The following is a 21,982-nucleotide window of genomic DNA, read 5'->3' on the forward strand; positions in this document are numbered from 1 at the left end:
GCATTCCAAATTTAGTGATCTTTTCACCATACCATGCTGCCTTCTTCCTGACTAGGCTGTGACAAGATAACTTTAGTTTTGTGGTAAGATTATTGGAATTTGGCAGACCAATTGGGATGAGCCACACCTGGCCTGCCCTGAGTGACGTGTGCTGCTGATGTCAGCAGGAGAAACCACTCTCCACAGGCAGTTTTGAAGGGCCTCCCCTTTTGTGGGAGGAAGAGTAAATGCTTGCTGAGGGGAGTCTCAGTCTAATCCTAAACCTCACTTCTTGTGAGCATGGGGTTTTTCCACATGGATTCTGCCTGGGAAGGTGAGTTTACCCTTCTTAAATGGGATTCTTGTCTTCACAGTTCATGCTCTGAGAATCTCAGACATCAAAGTCATCGGGGCCATTGGGAACCTGAAAACTGTAAGTACTTGTAGCGGCTTGAGGAAGGAATGGAGATTTAGAATGGGTTATAATCATGCCTTAGAGTTGGTAACATGTGGGGTTCAGATCTCAATCCAGACAGTAGCTATGTGACCATGGGTAATTTGCTTAATCCCTCTGGGTCACATTTTCCTTATCTGTAAATTGAAGACATGATGACCTATAAGGTCCCTTCCAGTTCTAAATCTGTGACCATAAGAGGGGAGAATAATTAATGTGTCTATGTAAATAAAAGGAAACCTCTCCAGTTCCTTTGATCAAGTTAAGTCTACAGTCTAGATAAACCTGTAGTCTCCTCATTGTCCTGGTTGTTTCCCCTCTGAATTTGCTCCACTTTGTCAATATTCTTCCTAAAATATGGTGTCCAGAACTGAATAAAATGCTAATTCCATGGACTGACTAGGGCAGATCTGGTGCAGGGGGACAGTCACATCCACAGTTCCAGAAATTATGCTTGCTGATGTATTCTAAAAAGCCAATAGGGTTTGGAGCCCTTGTGTTTCACTATTGACTTATACCAACCCCACTGTCTGTTTAAACCCTTGGATTTTTTTTTCCTGGAGACTGAATCTCCCTGTTTAGCCCAGCCTAGAAATTCAGTGACTATTCACTGGCTTGGTCACACCATTGAGCAGCCCAAAAGCTTTGACTTGCCCCACGTCTGCCCTTCCTTAGGGTAGCCTAATGGTTCCTGCTCCACATTGTCATGGTATTTATTGATGCTAGACTGACTGCAGATGAACATTGGATTGGCTTTAGCATTAAAGAAGCTCAGAGCTCCTGAGCTCAGTCACTGCAGCCTCCATATCCCCAGTAGCAGGGATCATAGGCATGCACCACCCCACCCCCACCCAACTTCTGTTTCCCAAGCAGGTCTCCCCCATTTTGTACTTATCAAGTTGGTTTGGGGGCCAAATGGATAGGAAAATGCATAAGCTCCTGAATATCAATTGCAGAATCATAAAATATTAGAGCTGGAAGAGACCATGGAAATCTAGACCCCCTTTTTATAGGAAAAGAAACTGAATCCAAGAGAGAGAGAATGTGACCTACTCAAGGTCACATAGATAGTAAATGACAGGATTTATAGGATCATAGATTTAGAACTACAAAGGACCTTAGAAGTCATCTAGTCAAACCCTTTCATTTTACAGATAAGAAAACTGAGGCCTAGAGAGAAGAAATGACTTCATCTTACCAGACACCCAAAGTCACACAAATGACTTACCTTTACCAGGCATCCAAAGTCACAGAAGTAGTCAATGGTAGGGCAGGGATTTGAACTCAGGTCCTCTCACTCCAAACCCAGTGTTCTTTCTACCAAATCCCAAACTATGGGAAAGGGATGGCCAACAGGCAATTTTAGAAAATCCCCATTGACTAGAATAAAAGCTGACAGCTTCTCAACTCCTACTTTATGCTAAGGAATGGAATCTATGTATGTGTTGTATACATACACACACCACACATCACACATCACACATGTGTGTATGTATATGTGTGTATATATATATATATATATATATATATATATATATATATATGAGAGAGAATGAGTGAACACTGGAAGTTTATAAATATATGTATCTGTATATACACACATATATACATCTATAATGAGAATGAATACTGGAAGTTTATAAATATATGTATACATACAAACATACATATATATATATATGCAAGTGTTTTTAGGCTGTGTGGGGTTGTGGAGGATGGAAAAGGTGGGAATTGTTACTAGAAAAGATGCAAAAATAGAGTTTGAAATAATTCAGGGAAAAGGGCCTTTGTAAAAGATTCAATTTTCTGAAGTCTTTTGTGAATAATACTAGTTAAATTTCAGAGCCCAGGAATTGCTACTAGGTTGTGGCTATGTATTTTTCCACCATGTCAGAGTGACTTCAGACAGGAAAGATAGTCTTCCAAAACACAATCCACTCTACTTAAACCAGTATAGTAAGTTCCTCTCACCACCCCTACCCCTACCAGGTCTCGGGAAGGGAAGGGAAGCATTTTTCTCTCCCTTGCTGTTCTTGAATGGGGCTAAGCTGACAGCTCTTGTCAATCAGTCCCCCATCCTCCGTGTTTGAGCCTGGGGGCTGTCATCTCCACTGAGCAGAAAAGCTAGTTCCCCAGTGACTCTCTCAGATAATCCAGAGCTGGAATTCTTAATGGGGAACGGAAGTTCACCTTAAGCCTTTGGGTTCCCATCTGAAGCCCAAGCCTCCATTGGGCCCTGAGAGGAGGACTCAGGCAGGGACCTTCATGCTCATCTGGAGTCATCACCAGCTCTGGTCAGACCTGAGGCCTGAGACTTTGGGCCTCACTCTAAAGAAATCAAGCTGTGAAAAAGTATGATTTTTTTTCAGGTCAATGAGGGTTAAATGACTTATCTAGGGTCACACAGCTAGTGTCAGGTGTCTGAGGCAGGATTTGAACTCAGGTCCTCCTGAATCCAGGGCCAGTGTTTTATCCACTGTTCCACCTAGCTGCCCCAGTATGATTTTTTTTAGTATGATTTTTTTAAAAAGAGGAAACTAGAGTCCTAGCACCAATTTTTCTTTTTTAATTTAAAACTTCTTTACTGTGATGCTAATATGAGTCAGTCCGTCAATAAGAATTTATTAAGCACCTACTATGTATTAGGCACAGAGCTTCATAAGTACTGAGGATACAAAGAGGACCTCAGAGGTTGTTTTCTTGTCCCATCTGTACTTGAACAACGATGACGACGATGACGATGACAACAATCCCCTCTCTAACACACCTGAATTAAGAGCAGAGTTAACAATGAACCCTTGTTAACTGATAGTTTGAGACAGCTTTGGTAAAGTGAGGCCCAGGAAGGCGAAGGGACTGATCCATCCAAGGTTACACAGCTAATTAGCAGTGGCAAAACAAGGATCAGAACCCTGGCCTCCTTATTTTCAGTCTATTATTCTTTCCACAACTTCACATAGGTGTTTGTAAACTGAGGCAGGTGGCAAAGTCCTCCCTTCCTCCCGAGCACAGGGCATCATGGACCCTTTCCTGAATCCTAGGGGTTATTCCCCTTCCTTCAGGAAATTAGTGGAATTCAGTGAGGGCTTGAGGCTTAGAATTTGCCTCTATTTGACTGCTGCAATTCTTTGATGGGATAATTCATCTCCTGTGTCTTTTCCAGACCCCAGATGCAAGGATGATCCCGAAACAGCAAAAATGGTAACTGGGAATTGTTGTTGGCATATCTGTGACAATTGTGTGGTGATTGCTATTGACACCCATGATGGCATAGGCCTTGTGCTATATTAGAGGCATTATCAGCAGGCTGGTTTGGGGTCAGAGAAGTGATGCATGGGGTTGGATCTAGAAAATGAACAGAATCATAGAATTCCAAAGTCAGAAGGAAACTCAAAGGTCAGCCCGTACAGCTCATGTCTGAACAAGAATCCCCACTATCTACATATCTGGCAAATGGTCAGACCTCCAGGGAGGGAGAACCCACTACCTCCCAAGCCATCTCAGTCCATTTCAGGACAGCTCTAGTTAGAATTTTTTTTCCTGACAAGTCTAAATTTGCTTCTTTGTAGTTTCTATTTATCCCTCCTAGCTCTTACCTCTGGGGACCAACACAAGAAGTCTTATCCTTGCATATAAGGCCCTTCAGATACACTTCAGTACACTGTGTGGTCTGATTAGGGCAAAGATCAGGAGAACTCTCACCTCCTTATTAGTGGAAGCCATGCCTCTCTTAATGCAACCTAAGACAGCATTGTTTTACCAGACTGTTGCCTCATATTGAGCTTGTAGTCCACGAAAACCCCAGATTTTTAAAGTTGTTGTCTAAACACGTCTCCTCCATCTTATGCTTACGAAGTCAATTTCTTTAACCCAAATGGAATACTTTACATTTATCGCTATTAAATTTCATCTTATTGTCTTTAACCCAATTTCCCAACCTGTCAAGATCTTTATATCTTGACCCCATCATCCAGTGTGTTACTTATCACATCATCTACAAATTTGATGAAGATGTTATCTATGATTTTATCCAAGTCATCACTAAAAGCCAAACAAATGTCCTCTTAATACCTTACTTGGAGAGTAGGGCTAGTTCTCTGACTCCAAGCATATGCTGGCCAGTCTTTAGTGTTAAAGGATAAACCTGGAACCTACTATTCTGGGCTGGGGTTGAATCCAGAAATGCTTTAAAATATAAAATGAAGCAAGAACCTGACTATATTGGATTGCAGATACTAATTACATCAAATAAGATAATTCCATCTTTATTTCTTTTTGCAGGACTGAGAGAAACCAAATGCAGGAATGCACGCAAATAGTGACAGGTAAGGTCTCTCTAGTCCCATAGAGTCCTAACAATCTTTCCTTCCCAATCAATAAATCAATAAATCAATCAATCAGTCAATCAACAAAAAATTAAGTGCTTCCTATTTGCCAGGTACTATAGAGTGTCAGAGCTGAAGTAGGCCTTAGGGATCATCTAGTTCAACCACCTCTTTTAACAGATGAAGAAACTGAGTCCCAGAAAGGTGAAGGGACTAAATAATAATTCACATATATAGTGAGTTAAGGCTCTCTTTCCAGAATAACACTGTGAGAAAGTCAGGGTTGTTGAGTCATTTCAGTTGTGTCCAGCTCATTACTCCATTTGGCCTTTTCTTGGCAAAGATGCTAGAGTGGTTTGTCATTTCCTTCTCCAGCTCATTTTTATGGATGTGGGAACTGAGGCTACCAGGGGTAAGTGACATGCCCAGGGTCACACAGCTGATAAGTGTCTGAGGTAGGATTTGAAGGAGCTCTGTCCATTTCACCACTTAGCTGCCCTGAGGGAGGTGGTAGGAACATCATATTATCCCCATTTTACAGATGAAAGAATTGAAACTGAGAAGTTGTGTCTGACCCATGATCACAACAATAACAATAAGAATAACTAGCATTTATATATAGTGTTTAAATTTTAAAAATTTTCATCTTTATATATAGTTTTAAAGTTTGCAAAATACTTTACATATATTTTTACAATAATACCAGGAAGTTTGTGCTATTATCCTCATTTACAGATGAAGAAACTGAGGCAAAGAAATTAAGTGACTTGCCTGGGCTCACCCAGCTAGGAACTGAGGTTGGATTTGAACTTAGGTCTTTCTGACTCCAGGCTCAGTACCATCAGCTGCCTCTACCTGAAATAGATTTTCCTTTCAAATCTCTTCACTGACTCCAAGTCCAGTCCTTTGTTCACTATGCCACATTGTCTCTCATGATATAATCATGGAATTTTGAGCTGGAAAGGGGCCTTAGTCATGATCTAAGCCAGTCCCCCTCATTTTACAGAGGAGAAAACTGAGGCTCACAGAGTTGGAATTACTTACCTTAGGTCACATAGGTAGTAAGGGCTAGAGCTGGGATTCAAACCCAGTTTCCCAGAGGAGCAATTAAATGTCTTTTCTCCTAAGCCAGCAGCCAAATCTGATCATCCCTCTATTAAAATTCAATATGGCACAAGGAGAAAGAATCTAAAGAAATGTCCTTATCCTCAAAATCTTACAGTATACGTAGTTGACTAGCAATTAATTAACACAAACATATATTAAGTACCTACTATGTATCAGCTGCAGTGCTAGGTGCTTTATAAATATTCTCATTGTCAGTGGGGGGAGGGATTGAAGTTAGCTAGAGATGTTGGAGGATGGGCATAGGTCACCTAGAAAGGGGAAGCTCTCTCCTAGACAGAGGCTGGAGTGGGGGTGGGGGTGAGATTGGGGGGCAGTTAGGTGGAGCAATGGATAAAGCACTGGCCCTGGATTCAGGAGGACCTGAGTTCAAATCCAGCCTCAGACATTTGACACTTACTAGCTGTGTAATCTTGGGCAAGTCACTTAACCCTCATTGCCCTGCCCCCCCCTCAAAAAATAGAAAGAGGCTGGGAAGAGGCCTACAAACTTTCTAGACTCCACACTTTTATACAGGCCCAGGGGCAGAAGGGGGAGGGAGGGACTGAAGCTGCATTGAGAGGTATTTTTGTCATACAGCTGCAAAGGCAGAGGCCCTAATTTGCATGATTTTTGAAGAATATTTCTTTACTTTGTCTTTTGATACCTTATGCATAAAAAATAGCTTTGCATATGTCGAGTGCCATCTTCCTTTTTTTAGCTGAAAAGTGAGGGATTGGGGCTGGGCCATTCAATAGTCACTTCCTACTTGCATGTCCATAAGGAAATCATTTAGCCTCTCTGACCCTCAGTTTCCTCATCTGTAAAATAAGAGTGTCAAACCAGATGATCCATAGGGTCCATCCCTTTTAGCTATAATATTCCATATTTCCTGGATAAGAGGCAACATTGACTAGGGACAGTGGAAGGCTGGGTCCTTCAAAGGAGAAAGAGTCAATTAAAAACCTGTCTGATGGAAGAATACTTGACCACACCAAACTGGAAGAACTGATTCCTGTTTGGGAAGCTAAGATGAGGATTCCAAAAGCCCTAAGCAAGCCAGAAGAACCAGGAAATCAGCAGAATAAAGGCCAAGTGGGGAGAAGTACAAAGTAGTATACCTACGAATTGTACAGATAAACTGATTGTTCAAATCCATATGAAAAAGACCAATGGGTCATAGTGAACAACAAGTTGATTATAAGTCAGGAAAATAATGCCCATACATACCTTTCCTTTACAAAACATCTTTCTTTCAAGAACTTTCCTATTTATAGATAATCTCTTTTGGTTGCATGGCGTGAACCTGAAGTAAAAATGTTGATTCCTTCTTCCTGCTCCAAAGGATATAGTACCATAAACATAGAGGAGAGAAACACACACGCACACACACTCAAATGCATGTCTTTCTCTCTAATGTGACTATTCTTTTGTATTCTTGGTATACTTTGTATACTGTGCATATATGTACACACATGTAGATGTATACATGCATGCACACATGTATATGCATGAACACACATTATATGCATACACACTCTATATGTATCTCTATACCTGTATACACATCACATAAATATATTTTATTTTTATTTGCATATATATATATATATATATATATATATATATAGAGAGAGAGAGAGAGAGAGAGAGAGAGAGAGAGAGAGAGAGGGAGAGAGAGAGAATGTGTATTATACCATCTTCCAGCCAGGACTCCTGCCTTCACTGTGCTCAAAGTATTTGGAATCTCATTTATAGGTTAGAGAATCAGATTCATGATTGCTATAATGATAAAGCAAAAAAAGGGTTAAGCAACTTGCCCAAGAATGTGGATTTAGTGTTAATGCACAGAAGAAAGATTAAAATAGAATGGTTTCCTGATTTCCAGCCCTGAGTTTTTCTCCCTAGTCTGTGACCTAGTCTGGATGAGCTTAATACAGTTCTGAATACTAATAGGGAAAGAAATTTAAGTGACCTTTAAAATCCCCTTCTACACAATTCCCTTTTAAGTACCTTGGGTGTAACTGGACAGGGACAAGAAGAAAAAGAAAATAACAGAAGAGATAGGGATTGTGGAGGTGTTGTTCTCTCTCTTTAGCTCCTTGAAAGCTTTGCCTCCATTTCTCCTGGGAGCAAGATGTAGCTTACTATTTCTGAAAGTATTATTTTTAGCCATCCTCTGGCACAATCAGCACCCGGTCATGTTCTCTATGTGTGTGTACTCCCTGCAACTCTCCTCTCTGTCACTCTCTAGAGGGAGGGAGGGAAGAGCTGAGGAATAACAGGTTCTACTCCTAGAGATGGGCACTATGTCTAGCACTGATATTTTTTTCCTCTTCAAGAGACCACTGCTACCCCCGCCCCCAGCAGAGGGCCAGGGAGTGAAGGATAGACTTTCTGAATCCAAGAAAGTAGACAGGAATTCCAGCCTTCTGCTTTAGAGGGGCTATAGCCTAAGAGTATTAAGAAATTCAAAGCCATGTCTTACGAAGATTGGAAGAAGAGACTGGAGGTGTTTAGCCTAGAGAAGAAAACAATTGGGCAGGCAAGGGGATGGAACATTATACTTGTCTTTGCATATTTGAAGGACTGTTATATGAAAAAAGGATTAGACTTGTTTCTCTTGGCCTCAGAAAGTAGAACTGGAAGAAATGAATGGAAATTATAGAGAGATAGAGTTCAGATTAATCTTAAGAAAAGTTTCCTAACATTGAGAGCTGTCTCCAAGTGGAATGGGCTGTCTCAAGAGGTAGTGAGTTCTCTATCACTAGAGGTCTTCAAGTAAAAGTAGAATGTTGCTGGCTGTATTTTAGAGAAGATTCCTGTTCAGGTGTGAGTTGTACTACTACTATTTCTACTGCTGCTAAACAACAACAACAACAACAACTATTATTACTACTACTACTACTACTACTACTACTACTACTTACTAATGTTTATATGGCACTTGCTATGTGTTAGGCACTGTGTACTAAGTACTTTTATAATTTTTTTCTCATTTGATCCTTACAACAATCCTGGGAGGTAGGTGTTACTACTATTAACTTCATTTTACAAATAAGAAAACTGAAGCAAACAGACATTAAGTAACTTACCTAGGTCACATAGCTAGTAAGTGTCTGAGGCCAGATTTTAACTCAGGAAGATGTCCCCTTAACTTCAGGCCTGTGCTCTGTCCACTGTACTACCAAGCTACTTTAGAAGACCCTTGAAATCCTTTCCAAATTTGATATTCTATTATCAATGATTCCATAAATGATAGTTAGTACTATCCTCGCACATCTCTGACCTAAAAGCAGCTTGATAATTAGTTCTTTCAGATTTTATCAAGAGGTTCAATCCATCTGTCTTGCCACTTTCATGCCCAACTGATGAGGATGCTTCACCAAGAGTCGGAAATGAGTGAGTTCTTTTGCTATTTTTTTCATTGGCCTCTACCCTCTGTTGCCTTGGAAACCTGAAGCTGCCCACTAAGGACTGTAAGATGAGGGCATCCTCTTGGGACTCAAGCTGGATTAACCAAATGGTCTTAAAATAGAGACCAGCATTAATTCAGAGCTGAAATGACTTTCTTGTGCTGATTTCTGTATGATAAATATGGCCATTTTCTCTAATGAGGTCAACATGCTGACCTTTGGAAATCAAGTAAAGAAACAAAGTAGGCTCAGTCACTGATATTACCCTCAGCTAGGTAGGGGTAGAAGCTTCTAGTTCCTTCATCAATGTCCTTCCCAGTCCCATCCTTTACATTTTCATAACCTTAGAACAATATTTATTGAATTAAAGAGATGTACCCACTTAATGATCTTTCTTTCCCTCATCTTCCTTTCTTTTTTATTCGCCACCCTCTCTTTCCTCTTGCTTCCTAGAGACCTGAGGGTCCAGGCCAGAGAACTGGTACAACACATGAAAAAGAATGAGGTAAGAAGCTATCAAATCCACTTTCAGAAGCCCCTTTGGCTACTGCGAAGCAGTCAGGCCCAACTGAGAAGGGAACAGGTTATTGTAGTTACCCTCTGCTACCCAGGGTGGACCATTCTGACTTTCCCACAATTCTTTGTTTTATCTTTAGAGCTTTAAGATCATCTTTGTATGGTTACCCTCCAGAGTTTTTATATCTAGGATGGTTCATGTATGGCCCTGACTAAAATTAGGGGGATTACTGGCCTTCTCATTGTCCCTTCAGGTAGTAGGTCTTAATAATTAGACAGTACTTTGGGAAGAAAGCTTTTGTAACATTAGCCAGTGGATGCATAGGTCATCATCTCTAATATTTATTGCCTTGATAATTCACTGCTGTAAACCTTCTGCTGAAATGTCTTGTAGCCTCTATAAATTAGATTGATAATGGCAAGGTAGAAAATCAGGTCTCATTATAGGCTGCCATGTTTGAGCTAACTTGGACCTCCTAGTCCAGAGCCTGAGAGCCTGAACCCAGGGGAAAATTGTACCTAAGTTCTCACTGAGTAGCTTGAAATAAGTCACAAAATCTAAATTTGAAGATGTGGCAAAACCAGCTGAAACAGAGGCTAAGATCACAAATGTGGGTGCCACTCCACATGGAAACAAATGTTAGACCCATTTTGCCTGAAAATGAAGGTAGTACCACGAGGACTTTTATCTGAGTGACTTGAATCAGCCTCATAGATATTTCCAAAGACTGCTGTCTGGGATTGAAGTGGAAAGGAAAGAAGGGACTTGTTATCAGAGCTGTGGCTAATACTTTTGGTGCCTGAAGTAAACACCGTGAAAGAAATCCTTAAGTCAACCCTTTAAAGGTAAATTCAATTGAGCAGGTTAGGGTACAAAAGAAGAGAGATTCTGAAATACTTCAAGTTCACTGCTAGAGAAACTACCTCCTAGGGAGCAGGAGCTCATTGTGGCTGGGCCAGAACTTACCTGGGTGTAGTCAACTGGGGAGAGGAAGCCAACTGGTAACTTTCTAGTTTGATTAAGCGTATTCTTGCTTGCTCAATACTAAGCTTAGTTTTTTCTATACTGTTGAAGAAGTACAAATTCTACCGATATCCTCTAAATTTTGGTGCCTTGGGTCAAATCCGTATTGTCCTGTCTGAGTTATGGCTCTGGTTTAAACACAAAGCCTTACTATCTCTCTCTGCTCTGATATCTCTTTTATTTCAGCAAGTGGATTTTAATAATGACTGGAAGCTCATCAATGTTTTCTTCAATGCCCAGAACCAGTGTCATCCCTGTTCCTCCAGTCAACAGGTAAAATGGAGGTGGTGCTGTCTGAGAAATACCTTGCCTGCTTTTATCTGCTGTTCCACATGAGGGTATGGGGTATGGAGGAACACCAATCATTAGTGTTTTCAAGGAGCCCTGAGAAGTTTAATAAATAAAAGGACATTTTAGAGTCTTCTCCCCCAACAAGGAACTCAAAGAACTCTCAAATGTGAAGGAGGCCAATTTGATATTTATGAGATACCTGTTATTTATTTATTCATTTATTTATTTTTGGGGGCAATGAGGATTAAGTGACTTGCCCATGGTCAATTAGCCTAGTAAATGTCAAGTGTCTGAGACCAGATTTGAACTCTGGTCCTCCTGAATCCAGGGCTGGTGCTTTATCCACTGCACCACCTAGCTGCCCTGGAGGCACCTGTTATGTGCGAAACCAAGCCTCTGTGGTACCCTTCCCATCCTGACAGATCAATAAATCAAAATCTGGATAAATAAAATTGGTGTTAGAGGAAAAATGGGAACCCATGAATACCAGCTTCCCACTCAGTAAATATTTATTTCTTCTTTTTAAAAAAATAATCCTGCTTTCCTAGGAATATAAGGTTGATAGAATAAAACAAGGTTTAGGAAATAATAATAGTTCATTTCTACACATTTACAATTTATAAAGTTCTTTCTTCCCAGAAACCAATTGAAATTTTAATAGTGGACTTTAGTAATCTCATTCTACAGTTGAGGAAAAAGGAATTAAAAGAAGCCAAAGGTGACAATGTTGGAGCCATGTCTGGAACTCAAGTCTCCTAACTCTAAAGCCAGCATGCCATGACTATCTAACAACAAGTTTGCTCTTACTATTTTGATGAAGTATATTCTTTAGGTTCCCTCCAACCTCCTTTCTTGTTTCCCTCTCCCATCCCCTACCCATGGGGCAGTTGGGCTGTTGTGCTTTCTCTAAGACTGCAGAATTCCACCCGAACTTGCCTTCTCTAAATTGCCAGCACCCCACAGCCCAACATTCCAAACTTAGTGCATTCTCCGGCCATCTTTCAACCACATACTTGGGCCATAAGTTAGACTCTTGGCTTGCTACTCGTTGTTGTTTTGGATTTTAAAAAAATATTTAGAATTTAATTTTCCCAAATTACATGTAAAATACAAATTTTGACATCAATTTTTTAAAAACTTTGTGCTCTAAATTCTCTTCCTTCCCCCCTCCCCGCAAGAACTCAAGCAATTCAATATAAGCTATACATGCATGAGCAGTCATGTAAAACATTTCCACATTATTGGATTGCTACTTTTGAAAATTTCCCAATCCTTATTAGAAATTGTCCTCATTATTTCTAATTCACCTGCAGCAGGAATTCAGAGCCAAGAAAAATAGTGCATAGTTCCTGAGGGAAGGGTTGTGTCTTCTCCTTGTTATATACTTAGGCACTTCAGGGAATATGTCTAACATGAGAAATTTGCTTGTTTGTTTTGAAAATGATCAGCAAGGGGGCAGCTGGGTGGTGTAGTGGATAAAGCACTGGCCCTGGATTCAGGAGGAACCTGAGTTCAAATCTGCCTCCTTCCCTCTCTATATATAAGACCCATGTATTCTCAAAGCTAAGTTCAACAAGCAGAGGGCTAGACTTGGAATCAGGAGATCAGGGTTCAAATCTCAGCTCAGACATCTCTTAGCTGGTTGACCTTGCTTTCTCTAGGTTTCTGTCTCTTTCTATGTAAAATGAAGGTGGTGGACTGGACAATCTTGAAAGTTCCTTCCAACTTGAAATCCTACATATAAAAAGAAAACTAAATTCTAATCCTGACTCTTCTCCTAATTAGCTGGCCTTCTCCATCCTTTGGTTTCCTCTTGTGTCAACTGCAGATGTTGGATTGGGTGATCTCTAGTGACTTTTCTGAAAGAGGTGGTAGGATGGAAAGAGTCCTAGATTTCTAAATGGGAGGTTTGGGTTTGAATCCTACCTCCTATAGTTACTGGATCTGAGTGACCTTCTTTTTAAAATGGGGATCGTAACATTTTGTGCTTCAAAGAGGGACTTACTAAGTCATAAAACTCAGCAGAATGTAGGTTATTGTTGGACTGAACTGAAATTTGGCCTCTAGCATAGCATCTTGCCTCTCATGGGCACATCATTGATGTTGAATTGAAATAATGAGAATAAAAGGTATGAACATAGAATGGTTAAGCACAGGGGTAGAGACAGAGGACAGAGAAAGAAAAAGAAAGAAGGAGACATAGTTTTCAACAAGGGGAGGGGCTGCCAGGAAAGGTCCCATGTTTAGAGAGAGAGAGAGAGAGAACATGAATTTCCATAAGCTAAGGTAAAAACACACATCCCTGAATCCCTCATTTCAGACAGCTGAAACCTGCTGAGGCGACAGGTCTAGTTCCCCTATAAGAAAGACCTGGCAATTTTATTTTGAGGGGAGCTGGCCCACTGCCCTCCTCTGGGAGGAATCAATACCCGAGAGGATTGTCAGCTGTCTTAGCTTCTCTGCTAGTGTCTCCCAAGGGAATAAAAAAAACTGTCAGCCCTCTTTCTGAGCATCCCTGGCGGCCTGCCTGGTCCCTGTCGCTTCAGGGGACAGTCAGATAATGTGCAAATGGCTTGGATTGGGTAGAGGTTGGTTTGATTTTTCCACAGAAGAAGGGAGACTATTCATTTGTGGTGTCAGTCTCATATGCCTTTTGAGGGGCTCTGAAAGATGATTTCATTTTCCCAGCAACAGGGAAGGAAAAAAATGTTTTATGGGCTGAAGTTATCTTATTTACCATTTTTAAAACAGGGGCCAATGTAAGAAAGGTACCTAGGCTGTCCCTTTCTCTGGTGACCTTTTTTCTATCTTGATAAAAATATAGAGAAGAGGGGCTAACAAATATTATTCAATACACCATGCATTTATTAAGCACGCTTGTAATGCAAAGAGGAAACCACAATTTTCTCCTTATCCTCAAAGGGACTACATTCTCATGGGAGATGCTCTTTGAGGATAGACTATTTTATTTTTGATTCTTTCTTCATGGTCTAGCACAGGCCCTGGCACATAGTAGGTATTCAATAAACACTTGTTGGGTGATCGAATGAAGGAATGAACATCTTGAGGTGAGTTGGCAAGCCAGATTGCAGGATTGATTTCCTCTGGCAAAAACCCTGCTACCCGGCATATTTCAGAGAAACCTGGAAGGACTTACATGAACTGATGCTGAGTGAGATGAGCTGAACCAGGAGAACATTGTACACAGTATCAACAACATTGTGTGTTGATCTACTGTGATAGACTTGACTCTTCTCAGCAATACAATGGTCCAAGATAGTTCCAGGGGACTCATGACGGAAAGTGCTCTCCACATCCAGAAAAAAAAAGGAACTGTGGAGTCTGGATGCAGATTGAACCATACTATCTCTATTTTTTTTCTTTTTTGAGGTTTTTCCTTTTTGCTCTTTCTTCTTGCACAGCATGTCTAATACAGAAATATTTTTAATGTGATTGTATGTATATACATATATATGTATACATATACATACGTACACACACACACACACACACACACACACACACACACACATATATATATATATATATATATATATATATATATATATATATATATATATATATATATAACCTATATCGGATTGCTAGCTGTCTTGGGAAGGGGGGAGGGAGGGGAAGGAGGGAGAAAAAGTTGAAACCAGAAATCTTATAAAAACAATGTTGCGAACTATCTTTATATGTAACTGGAAAATAATAAAATACTTTTATGGAAAAAACACCCTGCTATCTACCAAACCTCATGAGAAAAATTCCTATTGCCCAATGCCAGTGAAGGGCAGCTACATAGCTGGCCAGACAGTACCTTACCCAGGTTTTGGTTTTTGGTTTCTCCTTTTCTGATGCTTAACATCTCATTTGTTTGGGTTTTTTTTTTTTTTTCCTGTCTTGGTAGATAAAAGAGAGGAGGGAAAATTTGAAGTAGCCAGAAACAGGAAGATGCCTGGAGATTTAGCCCCTATGATATCTCTTTGCTGGAGAACTATGTTATAGACCAAAGCTTCTTAAACTGTGGGTCACGACCCCATACGTAAATGTAATTGAATGTGGGGGTCGTGAAAAATTTGGTGGTAAATGAATTATATACCTATTTTATATATCTATATACCTGCGGTTCATGTGAAAATTTCTCAGGCAAAAAGGGGTCACAAGTGGAAAAAGTTTAAGAAGCCCTGGTATAGACTAACAAGGTTTGTCCTCTTGGCCAGTGGAGGGAGACAGGTGTCCAGTAAATTGCTAGTACTGAGCCCGTTCCAGCAAGAAACTTTCTGCAGAAGCCTTCTCCTCCAGGGCATTTTCTCTTCTTTCTTGTAGGAGGATCACATGACCAGCAGCATGCAAGAACTCACTAGAATCTTGGACTATTTGCATCAGGAGGTAAGGATTTTTCACACTTCTATTTCTCAGACTTCTAACACCCTGGTAACTCCTCAGCCTCTTGCCCATCTACAGAGAAGGCCCAATGCATCAAGGACATACTCCCATCAGCTAAAGTACCATCTACTAGAAGTTTGTCTTTTCAAAAGAGGTGAGGGATGCTGGTTCTTAGGGCATTGCCTCTCTTGTTCTGGATGCTGTCACTCTCTTAATGCAGCATCTGACTGCATGAGTTTTGGGGGCTGAATCACATGCCCAAGATCGAAACCTATCCAAGCCATCTCAGTTAACCTTTTAAGTATGTTAAATAGTAAACCATAAGAGCTTGGAGGCAAGCTCTGGGACTACGAACAGGACATTTCTCTTTTTTTCCCTTTGAAAAAACCCACAACATTTTTATTTAAAGTTTTGCTAACCTTCTTTCCCTCCCTTCCCTACTCCCTGAGGCGGTAAATAATCAGATATAGGTTATACATGTATATTATGTAAAACACTATGGGTAGGATGTTTCTAAGATAAATTTCTGTGTGGGAAAATAAGAAATGAAATTCTTTTTTTTTTTTAATGTTTTTTAAAGTGAGGCAATTGGGGTTAAGTGACTTGCCCAGGGTCATACAGCTAGAAAGTGTTAAGTGTCTGAGGCCAGATTTGAACTCAGGTACTCCTGACTCCAGGGCCGGTGCTTTATCCACTACGCCACCTAGCTGCCCCAAGAAATGAAATTCTGATGGCCAGTGGTAAACTCACCTGTGTGAGTGATTAAAACTCAAGAGTCCAGTGACCTCTTATCCTCTCAGTGATTACTCACATATTGGCATGTGGGTAGGGGTAAAAGTAGCCTGGAAAGGGATGGATGAGGATACTTTGTTTTCTTCTGGAACATTCTGTTGCCTATGGTGAGGCCACTAATTTGTACCTCCTTATTCTAAGGCTTAAGAGGTAGCCTGGTGTACAAGAATAATCATTGGTCAAAGGAAGGGAGGAAGGGAGGGAGGAAGGGAGGAAGGGAGGAAGGGAGGAAGGAAGGAAGGAAGGAAGGAAGGAAGGAAGGAAGGAAGGAAGGAAGGAAGGAAGGAAGGAAGGAAGGAAGGAAGGAAGGAAGGAAGGAAGGAAGGAAGGAAGGAAGGAAGGAAGGAAAGGAAGGAAGGAAGGAAGGGAAAGAAGGGAGGATCAAAAGAAGGGGAAAAGGGAGAGAGGAAGCATTTATTAAGTATATTTCATGTGCCAGGCACAGTACTACTTTACAAATATTATCTCATTTGATCCTCACAACAATCTTGGAAGGTGAATGCTATGATTATTACCATATTATAACTGAGGAAACTGAGATAGAGGTTAAGTGACTTGTCCAAGGTCACTCAGCTAATAATTGTCCAAGTGTCCAACATCAACATTTAAACTCAAATCTTCTTAACTTCAGCCCCAACACTCTATCCACTGCACTCCCCTTGGAGTCCGAGTACCTGTGTTCAAGTTCATAATACTCTGATATTTTTCTATCTGTGTGACCTTGGGGAAGGCGCTGACCTGCTCTGTGCCTCAGTTTCCTCAACTTTAAAACTGGAATGATGTACTACAGACCTCATAAGAATGTTGTGGGGAAAGTTCTCTGTGAGTCTCTAAATACTAAATCATGTAAGTGAGTCCTGTGTTGTTCTTTTGATACACATCCATTCCTATCTGTTCACCCAATCCATATGGTTTTTTTCTCAGTGAGGAAACTATTTCTTCTAAAGGAAGTTTCCTCAGGGGAAGAAGGTATTTTTAAGGACTGAGACCTGCTCCTCTCCCTGGAGAAAGCTTCCAGACACCATCCTGACATGATGTCATCTCAGAGGAAGCTATGGACTCAAAGCGAGAGAGTAGATGTTTCTCTCCATTGAATTGGACAGATATATTGCAAATCTGAGATAAAGCATTCAAAACTTGGTCCTCCCTGCCCTGTCTCCATTTTTTTTGCTTAGTTTTTCATTTTTGGGTTTTTTTTTGTTTTTTGCAGGGCAATAAGGGTTAAGTGACTTGCCTAAGGTCACACAGCTAGTAAGTGTCAAGTGTCTGAGGTTGGATTTGAACTCAGGTCCTCCTGAATTCAGAGCTGGTGCTTTATCCACTGTGCCACCTAGCTGCCTCTGCCCTGTCTCCATTTTAAAAATTGTACCTTCCCTGGAGGCTTTAAGCTCACCCTGTGTCTTGGTCTTGGGTTCAAAGGATTCCCATGATTTGAGATAGGGGAGCATGGGTCATGGTTGCCTTTGTTGAAGAATCCATAGTTATAGGAGCAGCTAGGTGGTGCAAGGGATAGAATAGCAGCCCTGGAGTCAGGAGGGCCTGAGTTCAAATGTGGCCTTAGATGCTTACTACTATGTGACCTTGGGCAAGTCACTTAACCCTGATTGCCTCAAAAAAAAAACCCAAAATACTCCAAAGAAGCCCCAAAACATACACAGTGATAGAAGTGAGATGGCCCTGAGTCAGAACTGCCCCCAAGGATGGGACAGCTCAGCTTTATGATACAATTTGGAGCTTCTGTGAGATCTCACTCAGGAAATTTTTTAGGGAATTTGTGGCTTAAATAAGGTCTTTAGACAAAGGATCACTTGATTGGCTTTTTTTGGAGAAAGGGTTTTCCCTGCTCTGGCAGTTTCCCAGGCCTGGGCAATGTGTTCTTACAGGTCCAGAAAAGCCATCATGGCTTCCAGTCTGACTCCATTTCCACAATACTCTGCACTCCATGTTATTTGATTTATAGTGAATATACAGAGGATCTGTGATTTAATCAGAGAAGTGGCTCCTGGTGTGAGAACACTCTTTTCCAATGCAGTTGCAACTCATCTGTAATGTGTAGAAAATGCTAAGGAGTCTTCTGAAGCATTGGGAAACAAATGACTTTCCCAGGGTCACACAACTATTAAGCATCAGAAGAAGAATTGGGATTTGAACCTTCTTGATGTTAACTCTAGCACTTCATTTTCTATGTCAACGACATCAAACTCAAATAGAAATAGGGCCACTAAATCATACATAAGGATCCTTGTGGACTCCTCATATTTACACAACCACATATTAGCATTATCTGTTATATTATTCTGTTGTATTTTTATTTATTTTGTCAAATATTTCCCAATTGTATCTTAATCTGATTCTGGTCTCACTGGGTAGCATTACAGGCCACAATGAGGCCTGTAGACAGCAGGTTTGATAACCTCTTATCTATGCCACATTGACTTATCATAAAATAAATACCTACAGGCTATGGTGAATGGAATTTTTTGCATTGAAATATATGTGGTTCTAAAAAAAATAATGTAAAGAAAAATGGCAGTGCCTCATTGTCCCACCCACCCCAACATGTTACATCTTTTTTTTGGGGGGGGGCAGGGCAATGAGGGTTAAGTGACTTATCCAAGGTCACACAGCTAGTAAGTGTCAAGTGTCTGAGGCCAGATTTGAACTCAGGTCCTCCTGAATCCTGGGCTGGTGCTTTATCTCCTACACCACCTAGCTGCCCCCTCAACATGTTACATCTTAAGATAGCAGCATGTGCAAACACAGGGGAACCAGTAGGGGACCAGTGATGACTTTGTGTATGGGGCTTCCTTGTGAACCTGATAGGTGGATTTAACATATACTCTAAACAGAATCTAATGTCCAAGCATGGTACCAAACATCCTTCCTTATGTGACAAATAAGAGAGACCTGGTGCACACAGGTATAAAAATGTCTTGTCCAAATGAATGTTGCACACACAGGAGCCCATGGGTCTGAGGGGTTTCTGACTGGGCTTAGATCATTACCCAACAGTGGCCAAAGGGTTAGGAGACTCCTCCAGCAGGATAATTGTGATTCTGCAGGTATCACTCTATCCTATGCTTTCTTAGGTCCCCAAAGCCTTTGTGATTCTGGTGGATACCTCGGAGGCTGAGAATGCATCTTTATCACATCAGGATCATGGAACCAGGTAAAGCTGACCACAAGTATCCTCAAATGCCATTTCTGGAAATCAGATAAAAGAACTAAACCTTCTTCTAGGATGCTGATATAAGAGCTGGCATGGAGTGGTAGAAGGACCACTGCTGGACTTTCTGAGGGTCCACGTTTAAACCACTTACTGTTTGAGGGAGCTACTTTACTTTTCCTGGTCCTTAGTTTTCCTCATCTGTAAAATGGAGAGGTTGGACTAGCTAGACATTAAAAGCTCTTCTAGCTCTAAATCTAGCATCTTCTGAATTTCAGCTCTTCTCTTACTACTTGAAGACTCTAAGAGGCCAAACCCAGTCTTGGGAAAGGGAATGAATAGGATTTTATCCTAAATTTTGTCCCAAAGTCACAAAGTTTTGCCTATATAATTTCAAGGGAAATCCTGATTGCTTGGATAGCCAATTCTTTTTTTGTGTGTGGGGCAATGGGGAAGGAAGACTCAAAGAAAAACTCAAAGAAAAGAGTGGGGGAAGACACTAAACTGTCCATAAAGAGCCCCAGGGGCTGTGTATTGACTTTTAAAAACCTTGTATTAACATTATCCATTATATTTTTTAAAATTTATTTTGTTAAATATCTACTAATTACATTTTTTTTTTTGGTGAGGCAATTGGGGTTAAGTGACTTGCCCGGGGTCACACAGGTAGTAAGTGTTAAGTGTCTGAGCTGAATTTGAACTCGGGTCCTCCTGACTCCAGGGCCGGTGCTCTATCCATTGTGCCACCTAGCTGCCCCTAGTGTGCCCCCTCTTACAGATGAGGAACTGATGGGGTTAAGTGACTTGCCCAGAATCACACAGCTAGAGTCTGAGGTCAGATGTGAGCTCAGATCCTGACTTCAAGTCCAGTGCTGTACCCACTAGCTGTCCCTTGAGATGAGAGAGGGATGCCATTATTAGAGCCCCAGTGTCGCTCATCCTTGTCCAGACCTAGTCTTTCATCCAGATTCTTGGTTCACCTTGTCTCTTGGTTTTTTTTCTCATTTCCTTTTGATGGTGTCCTCAGATCTTTCTCCTTCCAAACTCCTAGGCCTATCTCCTATGCTCCCATCTCTCTAATATGTAGTCATTCTGGCCCCCAGCATCTTCTTGTCCCAGAGAGAGCAAAAGATCATAGATTTATGATCTGGGATTCTTCATCTTTGTTATGTCATGGGCCCCTCCGGCAATCTGGTGAAGCCTGTGGAATAAAGTTTTAAATGCATAAAATAAAATACAAAGGATTACAATAGAATCATATAGACATTTAATTATCAACATTTTTTTAAAGTTCAGAGATGCCAGTTAAGAATCTCTCATCTAGTCCAGCCTCCTCCCATTTTTCAAATGAGAAAACTGAGGCCCAGGGAGGTTAAATGACTTGTCCAAAGTCACCAAGGGAATAAACATCACAGGCAGGATTCAAACCCAGTACTTTCATTTCTGCTTTGCTTTGGTCTGTAGGGGCCTGAATGAGGTGTGTGAGTGTACAGAGGAGCCTTTCCGACTGACCACAGTTATGCAGAGATGGTACTATCAGGTGAGAGCCCCTTTAGCAGTAAGCATTGGCTCAGGAAAAGCCAAGAAGCATGAGAGGGGACTGCATCTGATTCAACTCAAGTTGTGTTCTCCTCCAAGTCCTGGCACCCAGCCAGTGGCACCCTGGCCTTCCCTGACATGGCACAAAATTAGAGCAAACTTCTCCCAGAGTCCAACTTGCTGAAAGAGATTGGTGTCAAGAGCTATTGTACTTTCTCCCTGGAATCAATTTTCTCACCTGTCATTTGGCAACTTCCTTCCTGTATAATATTTGTGAATTATTTTTTAGAAAGTGTTGACTTTGCAAATTGATAATTATAACATGTGCAGGGTGTCCCACAAGTCTTAGTGCATGAAGACTGCATTTCAATGTCATGTTATGGCTTCTATAGGCTAGGGAGAGCAAGTATTTCCTCATTTGACAGAGAAGAAAACTGAGCCTCAGAGAACGGATGTGACTTAGCCAAGGTCACACATCAAGTCAGTATTGAAGCCAGAATTGATACTATCTAGTGACAGTCTGGACTGTTTGGCTCAGTCAATTAGGGCATCATTCCAACAAATTCAAGGTAAGACCATAGCATTTACATTTGGAATGAACCTTGGGAATTATCTGGTGTGACCTCTTCATCTTACAGGCCAATCCACCAACAGGAATATATTAAGCTCAGAATCATGCTAAGCCCTAGGTATACAAAGACAAAAGGGAAATCATTCCTGTCCTCAAGGATCTTGCATATTACTGGGTCATGGGCTCCATCATCATTTGGTTCAGTTGGCTTTGAATGGTGTGTTCCTTTGCCACAACTACCTCATATGGCATCTTGTAGATATATATTTTTCACACAATCTGAGATAGGAGTGACATCAGTGACCTTCTGGTAGACCTAGAAACCCCCTCTGTGACATCCCTGCCAAGGGCTCATCTGGCCTCACAATTCAAGAGGAAACCCACTGTCTCCCAAAGCCTCCCATCCTCTTTTG

At 41.0% G+C, this 21,982-nt stretch overlaps 1 protein-coding gene across 1 annotated transcript in view; it reads left to right on the forward strand.

The window, feature by feature from the left end:
* Positions 1–279: 279 nt before the first annotated feature.
* The window catches only part of PLB1 (phospholipase B1), a 180,606-nt gene continuing 158,903 nt past the window's right edge, over positions 280–21,982 (forward strand). The window contains exons 1-10 of the mRNA XM_043980996.1: positions 280–313; positions 354–412; positions 3,597–3,634; positions 4,715–4,758; positions 9,174–9,264; positions 9,732–9,783; positions 11,005–11,091; positions 15,442–15,504; positions 19,383–19,462; positions 20,924–20,999. Of these exons, the coding sequence (XP_043836931.1) occupies positions 280–313; positions 354–412; positions 3,597–3,634; positions 4,715–4,758; positions 9,174–9,264; positions 9,732–9,783; positions 11,005–11,091; positions 15,442–15,504; positions 19,383–19,462; positions 20,924–20,999 (624 nt within the window). The remainder of the gene's footprint in view (positions 314–353; positions 413–3,596; positions 3,635–4,714; positions 4,759–9,173; positions 9,265–9,731; positions 9,784–11,004; positions 11,092–15,441; positions 15,505–19,382; positions 19,463–20,923; positions 21,000–21,982) is intronic.

Source organism: Dromiciops gliroides, chromosome 2 (assembly GCF_019393635.1).
Source record: "Dromiciops gliroides isolate mDroGli1 chromosome 2, mDroGli1.pri, whole genome shotgun sequence".
Classification (NCBI taxonomy): domain Eukaryota; kingdom Metazoa; phylum Chordata; class Mammalia; order Microbiotheria; family Microbiotheriidae; genus Dromiciops; species Dromiciops gliroides.